The sequence below is a fragment of the Mangifera indica genome, chromosome 1 (assembly GCF_011075055.1).
Source record: "Mangifera indica cultivar Alphonso chromosome 1, CATAS_Mindica_2.1, whole genome shotgun sequence".
NCBI classification, from domain to species: domain Eukaryota; kingdom Viridiplantae; phylum Streptophyta; class Magnoliopsida; order Sapindales; family Anacardiaceae; genus Mangifera; species Mangifera indica.
In genome coordinates, this window is record NC_058137.1 from 519,634 (window position 1) to 535,386 (window position 15,753).

At 34.0% G+C, this 15,753-nt stretch overlaps 2 protein-coding genes across 4 annotated transcripts; one reads left to right on the top strand and one right to left on the bottom strand.

The window, feature by feature from the left end:
- The first annotated feature begins 355 nt into the window (after positions 1–355).
- On the top strand, positions 356–6,426 carry LOC123192650 (protein DEFECTIVE IN EXINE FORMATION 1). 2 transcript variants are annotated; one of them, XM_044605286.1, is made up of 13 exons: positions 356–861; positions 959–1,069; positions 1,166–1,248; positions 1,444–1,561; positions 1,693–1,859; positions 2,186–2,700; positions 2,802–2,872; positions 3,121–3,377; positions 4,291–4,472; positions 4,925–5,208; positions 5,301–5,418; positions 5,508–5,690; positions 5,804–6,426. In XM_044605286.1, exons 1-13 carry the CDS (start codon positions 719–721, stop codon positions 6,119–6,121), a joined length of 2,550 nt encoding a protein of 849 aa, XP_044461221.1. In that variant the 5' UTR covers positions 356–718; the 3' UTR covers positions 6,122–6,426. The 2 variants fall into 2 exon arrangements, with proteins under 2 accessions (XP_044461221.1, XP_044461228.1); XM_044605293.1 differs by having other exon boundaries at positions 770–861; positions 1,425–1,561.
- A 650-nt stretch (positions 6,427–7,076) lies between these two features.
- On the bottom strand, positions 7,077–11,903 carry LOC123229171 (probable anion transporter 3, chloroplastic). 2 transcript variants are annotated; one of them, XM_044654818.1, is made up of 7 exons: positions 11,279–11,903; positions 9,894–10,120; positions 9,008–9,356; positions 8,887–8,931; positions 7,946–8,092; positions 7,717–7,867; positions 7,077–7,618 (listed from the first exon to the last, which is right to left on the bottom strand). In XM_044654818.1, exons 1-7 carry the CDS (start codon positions 11,708–11,710, stop codon positions 7,428–7,430), a joined length of 1,542 nt encoding a protein of 513 aa, XP_044510753.1. In that variant the 5' UTR covers positions 11,711–11,903; the 3' UTR covers positions 7,077–7,427. The 2 variants fall into 2 exon arrangements, with proteins under 2 accessions (XP_044510753.1, XP_044510745.1); XM_044654810.1 differs by having other exon boundaries at positions 7,717–7,854; positions 11,279–11,902.
- Between the last annotated feature and the right edge of the window lie 3,850 nt (positions 11,904–15,753).

Here is a 15,753-nt window from a genome sequence, read left to right on the forward strand (position 1 = left end):
TCTGACATTCACAAACCCTAAAAAATTTTGAACAATACAAATACAAAATTCTACAAATTCAGAAAAAACACAAAACATAGAAACAATGTGCATTGAGGTGAGGTGATCGGCTTGGAAGCAATTATAGCTTAGTTTGAGATGGGTGAGGTCGGGATTTGGATCAAAACGATGTTTTAATATGTATTAATTAAAATATAATAATTTAATTTATTCAAATTAAATCTTTTTACATTGGTGAATTTGATGAATTGAACCCTTAACTGACCTGAAAGTCACAATGATTTCATTTATTTTATCCTCATCTGTGCCGTGGATGAGTAAGGCTAGCTAAAGCACCACTGCTTGGGCCAGTCCCTGCTGAATAACAAAGCCGTTAGTCAGGTCATAAGGGAGGCTAATATATTTTTCACCCACCGTGATAAAGGTCGTTGGCTCAACCCTATGTCTATTATTATTGGTTTATCGATAATATATATGTTTCAGTGGAAACGGTTCAAAACTTCTCATTTTGGGCTCTGGTTTCAAATTGTCACTTCACGAGTTGAACGAGAACGACGCTGCACTCTATTAGCTTTTGTCGCGGCAGTGAGAGTTGAACTTAGACCCTTAGAAACCCAATTCAAATATATCGCCCATTCCTATGTTCTTTTAGGGTTTCTGTATATTCAAACCCTTCAATAACCAATCCATTCCTTCTTTTTTTGTTGTTGTTGATGATATGAAGTCCTTAACGACCAGCGTATTTTTAATTTCTTTATTACTCTCCGTCACGTTCCTCAATTTCGTTCACGGCGCCGACTCAAAGCAGAATAAGTTTCGTCAGCGACGGGCTACAGATGATGACCTCGGTTACCCTGAAATGTGAGTACATGATTACTTTGTACTTTGATTCTATTCTTCGATTTGAATTGTAAATTTCTGATTGCTTTGTTTTTTCAAATCATTATTGATTTTGTAGAGATGAGGACGGTTTGGCGAATACTCAGTGCCCTAGAAATTTAGAGCTCAGATGGCAAACTGAAGTCAGCTCTAGCATCTATGCCACCCCTTTGATTGCTGATATCAACAGGTTTACTTTACTGTTCTAACAATTATACTCATCTCAAATCAGTTAATTTGGATATGACTTTATATTGGGTAATTTTTTTTTTTTTTTAAATTTTAGTGATGGGAAACTTGAAGTAGTGGTTCCTTCTTTCGTTCACTATCTTGAAGTACTCGAAGGAACTGATGGAGACAAAATGCCAGGTACAAATAATATTTCTAATATGTATTTGTATGTTGGTTTAGAATATCCTGAGTGTAATGGAAATTCTGTTGTGTTTAATTATAGATATCTATATATATGTTTTTTTTGCGATATTCAGAGATATCTGATCATTTGGTAGAAAGAATGTAGGTAAATATAAAATCGTTTGATGTAGGGATTCTGTGATCTATTAGGTTGGCCTTCTTTTCACCAGTCAACTGTACAAGCCAGTCCTCTGCTGTTTGATATCGACAAAGATGGTGTGAGAGAAATTGCACTGGCAACCTACAATGGTGAAGTACTGTTTTTCAGGTAACTTTTCTCTTTCTATGATTCTTATGAATAAATATAGCTATTTTGTGATATTTGGTAATTATGGTGGTTCTCATTTGTCATTGTGCCCATGTTCATTGTAGTATATTCATCTTATTTTTTTTTTTTAGGGTTTCCGGCTACATGATGATGGATAAATTAGAGGTTCCTCATAGGAAAGTTCGTAAAGATTGGTATGTTGGTTTGCATCCTGATCCAGTAGATCGGACACATCCAGATGTCCATGACGATCTACTTGTTAAGGAGGCTGAGGCTGCTCAGATGAAATCAAAGACAGGTAAGTTACACCTGGATTTAGAGAAGTTTATGTTCTTCATGGTGCTGATCAACCTATGCTCTTTGACTTGTGAATCAAGTAGATCCACTTCTAGCCTGGATTTCTCTTATCTTATGATCTTTTGCCGAGACTTTAGCTACTTGACTGTATCATTCATTTTAACTTGTCTTTTCATGACATTGTCAAGATTTTTATGATTCACATCTATTAAAAATATATAAAATGTATAAATAGTTTATTATTGTGAGTGTCAATGTGTTTATCATTAAGAGTGTGTACCTGCTGACAAGAATCTAGTTAGTAATTCATGCTAGTTATCATTGTAGAAAAAAAAGAAGGTCTACCTGAACTCAACACAACAGCTTCTACTTCTACAGAAAGTCACCTGGGAGTGGCAAACATGTCAAAGTCAGGAGATGATAAGAAAATGAATGAGAGTCAAACTGAAACAAACATAAAGCTCATTAAAACTGTGGATAATTCATCCTTGACTGCGGGTTCAGGGGGAAATAGTAGTTCAGAGAGTAGAAGAAACTCCGGGAGACGTCTTTTGGAAGATAACAACTCTGAAGGGTCCCTTGAAGGCAGTTCAGAGTCTAAAGATGATAAAAAAGATGATGCTCACAAGGCAACTGTTGAAAATGATCCTCAAGCTTTGTCAGATGATGCTGATCGATCTTTTGAACTATTTCGTGAAACTGATGATTTGGATGATGAGTATGGGTATGATTATGATGATTATGTGGATGATGCCATGTGGGGAGATGAGGAGTGGCAAGAAGGGCAACATGAGAAAATGGAGGATTTTGTCAATATTGACGCACACATACTGTGCACACCTGTGAGTGGTCTTTAATCATTGCAATGCTCTTTCAATACATGTGAATATTAACTTGCTCATATTTTGGTGACGGTGAAATATATTTGTCCATTTTTTGTCAGGTCATTGCAGACATTGATAAAGATGGGGTATTCGAAATGATTGTTGCTGTTTCCTACTTCTTTGATCCTGAGTGAGTTCTATTTTATGGTGTCACAACTTGCTATTCTAGTTTCCTTTTTTCCTTTAAAATATATAAATTTAGATTCATGATTAAAGTTGGCTTTTTTAGTGAAACTTAAGCTATAGCATTGATTGTTGTATGAGAAGTCAGTCATCAATCATATACTCATATAGCCTTATAATTTCCAAATTTAAAGTACACGCCTTGTTCTTTTTTAACTAACCAGTCCAGCTAATAGACATCTTATGAGCTGACAGGTATTATGCCAGTTCAGAGCGTTTGAAGGAACTAGGTGGTATTGATATTGGGAAATATGTTGCCGGTGCCATTGTTGTTTTCAATCTTGATACCAAGCAAGTTAAGTGGGTCACAGATCTTGATCTAAGTACAGACACTTCCAATTTTCGTGCTTATATACATTCTTCTCCAACTGTTGTGGATTTGGATGGTGATGGCAATTTGGACATTCTTGTTGGAACTTCTTTTGGCTTGTTCTATGTCCTGGATCATCATGGTAATCTCTTTAGAGTAGCTACTGATTTTTTTCTTATAATTTGTTTCTGGTTGGAGCAGATACTTTCATACTTATCTTATTTCTAGCTTCAATTTTATTCATTTTCAAGAGCATGAGTTGCTTTAATCTTTGACACAGTGGTGCCTAGCTTGGATTTTGATGCTTTGTGGGGATTATGGATAGAGTTATTTCTTTTTCATGAAAATTGTGCTTGACTCTGATGCGAATTTCTTTATTTGCAATTGCCGATTCACAGTTCTGAAAGTGGTTGTATCAGATTCTTTAGTTTTTGTTTTCTTTCTGCTATATTATTCCTTACCACTTATATTACTGTTATATGTGCAATATAAGAAAAGCCAACTTCGTCTTTATTAACAAGCACTTCAAAGTAATTAAATTGATTACATTCCAATCTAAGTCTCTGGGATTATGCTTTTCAGGAAATTATGTGGATAGTAGGCTCTGATTATGTCCTATTATGTTTACAATATATAGCTGTCTTATACCCAGGATATGCCTACTCTCATCTTTAATTGGAATCTGAGAGAATCCAGGAGATCCTTTCCAGTTATATAGCGCCACTGAACTTATTTAGATCACTCTACTTTTTCCTATTTTCTTTATGATCCAGCTGCAGGTCTAATCTTGATGAGACAATTACATGTAGAATAGAACTTAGAAGATCATTCAATATGATATTGAGACAAATTCTTGATTTCAAGCTGCTAGGGACTTATACTCGGGACTGCTGCAGTGAAGAGGAATTTGCTAAATACGTTTTCATGAATGAAAAATATGTTTATAAAATGATCTCCCTGTTTTTTTTTTTCAAAAGACTGATTTTGAATGTACTACCATCTTAGTGAAAAAATCTCTTTAGCAATTGTGAAACTAAATTGTTTCACTTTTGCAGGCAAAATTAGAGAAAATTTTCCTCTTGAAATGGCAGAAATTCAAGGTGCTGTTGTTGCAGCTGATATCAATGACGATGGCAAAATTGAGCTAGTGACCACTGATACACATGGAAATGTTGCTGCATGGACTGCAGAAGGAAAGGAAATTTGGGAACAGCATCTGCAGAGTCTCGTTACTCAGGTTTATTGTAGTGTCAACTTCTTGATATGAACTCGTGCAAGAATCTATTATAATATCAACCATGCATGGAGATAGATTGTTGACTGGTGTGCCCCATGTATCAGTTCATGCATGCCTTATTTATATTTGGCTATTTGCTAGTACTTTGTCTTCAATTATTTACATAGGACATCATAGATGTGATTATGGTATAACTGCTTATATAACTCTTGTTAACAATAAAATGCATACTCATGCTTGGCACAAATAAGTTGAACCTAATGATTTATATTCCACACAATGTTTGACATCATATACTTGGTCTACATAAAACATTGCACACAGTGATTTTCTTTAGAGGTCACTTCATGAGTCTTGTTTGTTTACGCTTTGATGTAGGCCAGTGATTGTAGATAAGCATGGATACCTTTAGTTGATTGATTATTGAGCTCTTTGAAACACTTCATTTGCAGGGTCCATCTATAGGTGATGTTGATGGGGATGGCCATACTGATGTCGTTGTTCCAACCCTATCAGGGAACATTTATGTTCTTAGTGGCAAGGATGGCAGAAAGGTTCGCCCTTATCCATATCGAACTCATGGGAGAGTGATGAATCAAGTTCTTCTTGTTCATTTAAGTAAACATGGGGAGAAAAGCAAGGGGTTAACACTTGTTTCGACTTCATTTGATGGTTACCTCTACCTAATAGATGGACCAACATCATGTGCTGATGTAGTTGACATTGGTGAAACTTCGTAAGACATTCCTTTCCTCTCTTGGAGCCATATTCTGTCCCCTCTTTTTCTTTTCTCAAATATCTAAATTAAAATGTGTCCCCACATGACAGATATAGCATGGTCTTAGCAGACAATGTTGATGGTGGAGATGATCTCGATCTTATTGTTACAACAATGAACGGCAATGTTTTTTGCTTCTCAACTCCTGCTCCACATCATCCCCTCAAGGTAAGATAAAAATTCCAACCTTCATTTGTAGATAATTACTTAGAGATTTCCCAGCATGTTATATATCATTTTCATGTAATCATTTTCAGGCATGGAGATCAAGTAATCAAGGAAGAAACAATGTTGCACAGCGTTACAACCGTGAAGGGGTCTTTGTTACTCATTCATCAAGAGCTTTCCGAGATGAGGAAGGCAAAAATTTCTGGGTAGAGATTGAGATTGTAGATAAATACAGATACCCATCTGGGTCTCAATCACCTTATAATGTCACTGTAAGTAGCTTTCCTCCATGCAAATTATTATTTTCAGTGACAACTTGTATCTTTAAATCTTTTTAGATCTGAATCTCCTAAAATCAATTCCTATGTTCTGTTAAAAAATGCAGACAAGCTTGTTGGTTCCTGGCAATTACCAAGGAGATAGGACCATTAAGCAAAGCCAAATCTTTGAGCAGCCTGGTAAATATAGAATTAAAATGCCGACAGTTGGAGTAAGGACTACAGGGACGGTGCTGGTGGAGATGGTTGACAAGAATGGACTCTATTTTTCAGATGAATTTTCTCTTACATTCCATATGTATTACTATAAACTACTGAAATGGCTACTGGTTCTCCCCATGCTTGGAATGTTCAGTGTGCTTGTCATCTTTCGTCCACAGGAGGCCATGCCTTTGCCATCATTTTCACGGAACACTGACCTGTGATGATCATCCCCTATCAGATTTTCATGCCAATTTGTGAAGATATGAACAGATTTTCACTGAGATGAGGCCAAATACCTCGATGGATTGAGAATGGAATTAACTGGAAAACAGGGAGACAGTTTCAAACTGGGAAGTTGTACAATCTGATTTTAGACTGCCTAAAAGGCAATGGCCTCAACTGGATGATTTTTGAACCAAGAAATTCGGGACTTGTAACATAGTTTAATTTGAGTTTCAAATGTTTCCATAGACCATAGTTTTTACAGATAGTTAAATGAGGAAATATATATTTATTGAAATTTGAAGCCTTGCTTTCAATGTGATTTCAAACGGAGATGTGATATAGGGAAGCTGTTAATGGTTGCGTATTCTTCTTAAGTTATATCTTGACCGACGAAATTGCCTGAGTTTGAGCTACCGATTGTGGATTTGACTTGAGCCCCGATAAGGGTCCATTTGAGCTTGACTTTGAATTCCGAAATTCTTAATGTTTAGTTTTATTAACAGTCTCTGATAGCTCTTCGAGCTAGTGTAAAATGTTACAGAAGACTATTGACAAATAATTAATGTTGTCAGCGAAGCAATCGATATTACTACAGAATAAATAGTATTATTGAAAAGGTAAATAAACTAAATTTAAAATGAATTATTAAATTAAAACTTTAATTTGAATTTGGTTTGTTTGATTCAAATATAAATTCAAGTTTAAGTCTGTTTGACTCAAATCAAGATAGTAATTTGTCGTCTTTTCTCTTAGAAATAGATTAGCATCAATTTAAGAAATTTAAGTACCAATGTGATGGGGTGATTTCGAAATTTATATCACAATACAATCAGTTTAAATAGAGAACATTTGTTCAATTTCAAAATTGAGTTATTTTTTTGAATCAGGCTAAATTAGAGTTTAATTCAAACGAATTTGAGATACGTCAACTTTCAAGATTGAGTCTGTATATATAAGAGAATACGAGGTTTTTATAATAACTGCATTAGTAATTTTAGTTTCACACATTTAATACAAAACTATCCCATGCCATCTCGCAATTTCATTTTCTTCTTTATCTGTTTCTTAAAGAAGAAACAAAATAAGGCAGGGTTAAAAACCAAAGTCATAACCTCACGGTATGCGAGACACAATTTTGCCTGCCTTGCTACACAAAGATACCAAAGAATATTGAGTTGTACATGATCCAAAATTTCCACGGCATATATGACCTTTTATGTTCACTGGTGATTTTTTTTTTTTTAAATGGTAATTCTTCAGGGTACAATCCGATTTCTGGGCATTTCAATTCAGAAGACTCGTTCACCGCTCGCATACAGGTTCCAGAAAACAGTTGCTGCGAAGTATAGACCGGCAGTGACAGCGAGGAATGCTTGAAAGGATCCAAGCCACTGGACAAAGTAACCAGTTCCAATTGTGCTGACTATTGCAGCTAATGTTCCTGCTGAATTTGAAATGCCATGGAGAAATCCTGCAGAATCTGGTGCTATTTCCTGATAAAATAAACGCCAGAAACTAATTAACTTGCTCGCGAAAATTGTTGAATATTGTTCATAATGAATATTTTGTTATGGCTTAATGGGGAACTTACTTGCATATTTAGAAGAAATCCTGCCTGGCTGAAAGAGCTGAAGCTCAGTGCAGCTGTGATAAGTGCAGCTGCCACTGCCGGCGACTTGGCAAAGTTCAAGCAGAGCAACGACAGTCCAGGGCCGATGAAACCGATTGACTGTTAAAACATACTGGTTATAAATCAGAATTGTGATTGTCTGTGACAAAACTCTGAGCTGAATGTATTATGTATTTGATAGAGGATTTACCTGCATAATCTTTCGGACTGAAGTTATGGGATGGCCTGCTTTGATTAAGGAATCCGATGCTTTACCAGCAATGTAGCCACAAACAGCCATTGTCCCCCATGGCACGGCACTGAACCAAGCTGCTTGCTTCAAGTTCACATTGAATACCTATAATCGCCAGAAATGAAAATTTTTAGTCACAGTATACTCTCTGTAACTTCCCCTTTCAGTAACATTCCTTGTCAAGATATGTTGAACTGATATTCAATTATGCAACCCAAATTTTATTACTTTATTGATATGAGATTTGTTTAGGTTTAGGAAGGGAATTCAAATTTTCATTGAAGGATAGGATCAATAAAAATGGGTCCAGATATCTTGTGGAAATGATTTCGAAGACCCAAAACAAAAACTAGTGGTATTTGTTAATATTGTAATGAAGACAATCAATCAAATTGGATTTAAATCAAATTTAATACCAATAAGTATATACAAAATATATTAAATCGATTCTTTTTAATGACTTGATCTGATCACCTTTGAATATAAAATTCAAAGGGTTGACTCTTGAATCATAACACCTTTGAATATAGGCTTATTTTTATTTCTCAAACCGAGAGATTTATAAAATTGTGATCCTAATACATATACTAATGGTCCAATGGGAGCAAGAATTCCCAAAAGCATTTGGAACATTTAAAAAAAAAAAGAAGTTGTTTTCAAGTAGTGTTTGATTGATTGACACGAGGTTATCATCAAAAAAATATTTATCTCGATCACTTTTTTATTATGTTTTATTATATAAGATTTGTCCAAAAATGTTTACGTAACCTATCACCGATAATCTAATTTTATCATTTTTAAAGATATATAAATATCCTATAATTTTTATATATTTTGTTAATATAAGATTTGTCTAATGATATTTAACAAAACTTGGGTGAATGCTAATTGTTACTTACCGTTTTGAAATATATAGGCATCCAAGTGAGAAGAACGAAGTATCCCTGCATTGTGGGGGAAGAAAAACTGTTAAACATGTCAAATGACTCTTGTGTTCAGATGAAGAATCATAAAACTCACCCAATTGTTAGTAATATTAGCCACAATAATTGCCCAGGTTGGCATTTTTGACAATAACAGTCGCAGAGATGGAAAATTTCCTTTCTTCTCTATAGAATCAGCCTTTCCAGCTTGGATTAATCGCAGCTCCGATTTGCTGATGAAGGGGCTCTCTCGAGGATCGTCAGTGGCGACAGATGACCATGTTGTCATCCATAGCAGCCCAATTGACGAGAAGAGGAAGAAAGGACCAGTGATCCCAGTTGTCGCCAACATAACAGGAGTAAGAACCAAACCAACAACATTGCCAAGATGAAATCCAGCCATGGAGATTCCTACTGCACTTGCCCGTTCATGACTCGGAAACCACCTAATTGACCAAAAATACGCAGTAATTCATGAGTTTGTCATACAAAAGGTTTGCATAAATGATAAATTTACCCGTCATAAGTAAATTCGGTTAAATAAAAGCGTAGAAAAGTCACCACATTTTTTTAAAGGTGTATTCTAATTTTTAAAAATATTATAGGTGGTAATAAAAATATTTAAGGGATTTTTTTTAATTAAAGAAAAAATTGATAGTGTTTTTGAAAATTTTAAAAATTTAATCTATCCAAAAATAATTAGAATTTTGATATTTTTTAAGAGTTTAAGTGGTAATTTTTTCAACTGATAAATATATATTGATATATTAATATCTGTATTAAATATTAATAATAATTTTATGATTTCAATTAAAAGGTAAAATAATCATTTTCTATAAATTTTACATAGAATATACTAATATTAAATAAATTATGAATTCAAATTTAGTTTTTTGATGGTTAAATGTTGCCTCCTCAAAGCTTGGGCGGGGTATAGTCATAAGGCTTGCCATAAATCATTGCAACTCATGTTGGCATTATACCTTGATGAGAGAGTGGTCATGGCTGGGAGAGCGACACCTTCGGCCAGTCCAAAGAAGGCACGAGCGGCCAAGAGGGCGAGGGTGGAATGGTTGGCAGCCCAGGGAGTGAGAAGTGTAGACAAAGACCATAACACCACCCCACATGCCAGCACTCTTCTTCCTCCGTATTTATCCACCAAAACTCCTCCCACCACAGAGGAGAATATGTATCCCCATAAAAACGATGACTGCAACATATCCATCAGCATATCTATCAATGACCAGATAACCATGACCAAACCAAACAAGGAGGGAGTTGTACCCTAGCGTACAATTGAATTGACTTAGAAATAGACAAGAATGACGTGTGGACCCAAACGATCCCACATGTGGGTCCTTATTTCTTTGTCTTACACAATTTCCTCACGAAGAAGAAAATTGCAAATTGGCTTCGGAGAAAAGGACACCACACCCCCAAAGACGCCCCAACTTCCCCTTGCTAATAAAAGCACGAAGAAAAGCCTATAAGGTTTGTTAGGTCACTGTGCGCTTGCTGCTCTTACCACAAACAAATAAGCATCCCACCAGCACAAAAAATACAACCAAGAGAGATGGAAAACATTCCATATATATATTTTTAAAGGTATAGAATAAAGAAAGCTAAGATTATTTGTTTTGTTTTGTTTTAAAATAAAATGGTTAGTTTAATATTTTTAATAGAAAATAATAAAAACTGAATTTCTTTTGCATAAAAATCTCAAAGTTTTGTCTCTTCGAAAAGAAGATTTGATAATTCAATTTTTTTATTAAAAAAAAAAGTTTGACCAATTAAATAGAAAAAATAATTAATAATTTAAGTATTGTTATCCTTTAAAGAAAAATTGTATTTATCTATCTATCATATCAATCTTGTTTGAATTTAGGTTGGTCTCTGGGTTCATACAATCCAAATTGGCTTAGATCAAATTCACTTGACTTGAAACTCCAACTTTATTTGAGATCAAGTCGTTTCCCTGTCGACAAAACTATGCACCCCACCAATATGTTTCCAGTGATATTGCATAACAGTTTGAACTCTAAGTTAGAATTATGGCTTCAACTATGATCATTTCATTGCTTGGGTTTCTTTTTCCAATAATATAATTAACCCGTATATAGTGACACTCTATCTTTTCTTTTATGCTTCATTCTGATCTTTCTACCAGAAACTACAACGACAGGAAGATAAAATTTTACTCTGAAGAGCCCGCAGAATTGTTTATATTAATTATAAAAATCATTATTTTCCTTTAAAATACGTCCACAGAATCCAACTACCGGTTCTAGTACTCTGATGTATAGTATTTTTAAATTAATAATAACTCTTGACCCTCAAACCTATAAGAACAAAGATAGAGAAACATTACCTGAACGATGCCCAGGAAAGCACTGGACCAGCCATATTTGGCGGCCAGAGGAACGATAGCCACGGACATGACGACTCTATCAGCATTACACAAACACATGACACATGCAAGTAACGCCACCACCTTGTATCTTTCTGCTATCAAAACTTTCGTTTCTCCTCTCCCTCCGATTTTTAATAAACTCCTCTCGATTCCCTCCGCCGTACACTTCACCACCATGCCTCCTTTCTGTTGCTTCTTCTTCGTTTTTATGACTCTGCTGATCATTGAAAAAGAGATATTTTCCCCCCATTTGACGTCGTCCTCTGCTTTGAGGTTTCTTGGCTTAAACCCCAACTGGGACGTTCTGAACTTGGTTGATTTTGATTCAGAGTTGAAGAAACAAGACGGCTTTGGTGAAAAAGAGGAATGCAGCAGAGATTTAGCTGCCATGTTGCTGAGAGAACGAAGCGTTTCAGAATGTCCGTGTGGAAAATAATAAACAAAAACTCTTTCAATAAAGCACTAAAATATTCCAGAGAGTTGCTGAGAAGGATCAGACGAAATGCAGAAGAGTAGATTTCATAATGGCAGCGAAAAAATAAAATTAAAATACTGTTTCTGTTCTGGGGCGGGTGACAACCACTAAGTGCTCCTTAAAAATGCACTTGGAGGGTATTTTCGTCCACGAAAAGTTTACCGAGGGGAGTCTCTCCTACGTGTCAACACGTATTGCTTACTCTGCACGTGTCACCTAACCGTTTTACCAACCCCAGAGTGACCGGCTACCGGGACTTTCGGTCAATCAAAATTCTAGTCTCCAGTTAATCCTGCCGAAATCACCGCGTCATCGTTGTACTTTCTCACAGATATTGTAATTTTTTTCGGTAATGTTACCTCTGATTACCAAAGGTGGTCACAGAGTTTACGTTGCCTCTATTTAGTCATGCAATTGTGCGGCGTAACGTCGAAGTAGGTGGGTGGGAGTGTACTGTATCGTTTTTAGTCTGACAGATGGATGTTTGGTGAGTGCGTCAACACTGACGGGGGATTGTTCATTGTGCGTTGCAAATTGCTTGCAGCTAAAACCTTCCAACCTAGCTCCGTAACATACGTCCTTGTTAATAAATAACCCGTTCCCGTTTCTAATGAACTTTCAAAAACGACAAGTCGTTTATCCGAGGATTGATTTACCGGTACAGGTTCAACTCCAGTTCATTAGATTGAACTAGCATTTTGGAAGTCTATCAAATTCTTCTTCTCTCTTTATTTTTCTCTGTAATTAATTGAACTCAAGCCTGAATGACCCAATGATAGGCCTTAAAACACTTTTCACCCTATAAAAATGTAAATAATGTTTTATTCACCTATAAATCTAACTCTATTAAAAAAAAATTAATGTTATAACAGTAAAATACACCATAATAATTAAATAAGATAGTTTAACTTGATATATAAATTAAAAATTTATAATTTTATCCTTATAATTTAAATTTGGAGATCTTAGTCACCAAAACTATCACTCATCTAAACTCAAACTCATCGGAATCTCAATTATAATATTTGTCCTTTTCACAATTTTAAAAACATATAATTTAGGTTTGAAAACATTAGCCATTATAATCACCGCCCATCAAAACCAAAATTGTCACCACCAAGCCTAAACCCACCAAAACCATCACCTTCACAAACTCAAACTCACCAAAACCTTCAAACATAATAATTTGACTCTTTACAAGTTTTAAAACATACAATTTAGTCTTTAAATTTCAAGTTTAGAATCCTCAATGTCACCGTCCAAACCAAATCCCACCATAAACTTAATGGAACCAACATAACAAGAAGGATGAAAGTAAAAGAAAAATAAAATACATTAATAACAAATTTGATATGCAAATGACTATTTTAAATTTAATATGAGTGATATGTTAAATTTTGTAAAGTGAAATGGTTAAGATAGTATGACAAAACTTTCTAATATTATGAAAAGATTTTTTTCGGTAAGAGAATCAAATTTTAGATGAAAAAATTTGAATTATGTGTTAAGATTAAACCTTAAGGATGAAAAACTGTAAATTACTCAACTGTTCAAAACATGAATACAGTCCGAAGAGGACTAAATGAGTGGGTCAAGCAATCCAATATCATTAAAGTTTTGAATAAGATATTGAGATATGCCTCCCCTGAATCCAACCGGGGGCTATAAAATCCAGTGCAGGGGACTCGAAATTGTCAAATTATAATTAGTTGAAATGAAAGAATAAATCATCCCCAAGTAAATGGGACATCTTTCATTGAAGACTGTTAAATTTTAGTGGGGTTGGGACTATTTCCGTGGCAAGCATTACTACTATTATTGATTGCCAGCCATTTGTCAATCAACTGAAAGTTGGCTGGGGGGTTCCTGAAAAAATAAATTATATTATGTGATCAATGTATGATCTAGTGGGATTATTTAATCAATTGAGAAGATGTTGGGTTGTCCCAAAAGTTAGGTGGAATTGGATTATAAAATTATCAGAATACTCATCTCATTTTCTTCTAAAGTAATTTGTCATCTATAAGGTTGAATTCGATTCTTGAATTTTCACATTTTATGGAGTTCTATAAATAAAAATTGTTAATTTTTTTGGTCATAGACATTTATTAAATATATTTAGCAAAGCGAGAAGCATATTTTTTTCATGGGAAGTATCAAGATGAAAAGTTTCGTTTTTTGAGAATGTGAGTGCGAAATAGTAGTCCTCCTCCCGACTTTGCCTTCATCGAATTTGCGTGAGAAATTGAACCAGCTGAAGGTACATACATACCTTGAAAGTGTGAATGTGATGGCAGCCAAATCTCTAGGGTTTACGTGCCTTGCATCAATTGTGTTTCCCACAAAATGATAAGGCAGGAACGTGCGCATGTCTCTAGGTATATCACTTTGTCTATGGGTGTTAAGGATGATATATTAATGAAAGATTATATATTATTTTATTTTTAATTCAAATTTATCATATATATATATATGTATATAAAATTAAGATTAAATTTAAATGAAGTTGATTTAATTTTACAAATTGGTTAAATTTAGTTCGATTTAATTTAAATTTATTTACATCAAACTTAAATTGAACTTAAGTTAAGAGAGTTGATTTATTTTTGAAATTGAGTCAAACTTTAGTTGGAGAAAGTTCAGTTCGATTCAGCTCATGAGCTAAGCAGTGGCTCAATTCGGTTTGAACTTTTCTCGTAATTTAATTTAAATTATGTCAAACAATTATTAAAACGATATTATTTTTTTTATTAATTGATAAAATAATATTATTTTATTAATAAGTCACAAACTCAAACTATGAATTTTAATTATAAATTCAAATAGAGTTTCCAATTTTAAATTTAATTAGAACCAAATTGAAATCAAATTATCCTTAATTTCAGTTTAATAAATTTAAGTTAAACTCAAATTGTCTTATTTTATATTTAGGTATGATTTGGTCTGTGTCTATCTTTATTGTACAAAGCTATCATTCACTGTCACCAATATTTATAGACCATAATTTGATGTAAAATCAATGGGTGTGTGCGTTTTCATCAATGTAACCTACATTTTCGGGCACCAAATTTGAGGGTTTGGTAATTGGTATCCGCGTTATGTGTTAGTTCAATGGTACGCTCGGACTGGGTCGATCTAATTAGTCCGGTATTAATTCAATGGAAAAAAAAAAAAATACTTGATCTTTTTGAATTATATCTTATTAGACCGTATTTTTACATACGGCATACTGAAATTTCTAAATTATATCTAATTTATGTTGAATTTAATAAATTAAAAATTAATATTCCATTTTTTTGGGCTATTTCAGGGTGTATTTTATCTAATTTAATTTACATCCACCTAGCCCTAGATGGGCATTTGGGCAGTAAAAAGAAGAAAAATCAAAGTCTTGGTTATTGAGGAGGGAGGAGAGCTAATGCTACAAGAGAGGATCCAAATTGAGTCGAATTTGAATAAAAATCATTTTAAATTCAATTTAAATTTATAATATTTAATTTGAAATCAAACTCAATCTATTTAAATCATTAAATAAAAAAAAATTATCAATACAATAATACTAATATAGTGAAAGGTTTGAATCAAATCCTTTAACTCCAATACAATAATATCAATTTAGATATCAACTTAGATTGATTAATCTATATTCGAATAAAGGTAGTCTAAAATCAAGATTGAGTCGTTAGATGCATTTTTTTATATGATTTTTTATCTTGGACAGTTTTTTTTTAATGATTCTTCAATAACCCTTATTATTATTTTTTCTCAACAAACTTCTCTTACAAATTATCACCAATTGAGCAAATTGATCGTATCTCGAATATATTGTTGTAAATTTGAACCAATCTTGTACAAGTCTTTGTTTGGATTCGATCAGAATCCACCCCTAAACATTTGTTTGTAAGACTAAAATATATATAAGACAAGTCTCAGTGACAAATTTGTTTGTTATGATAAG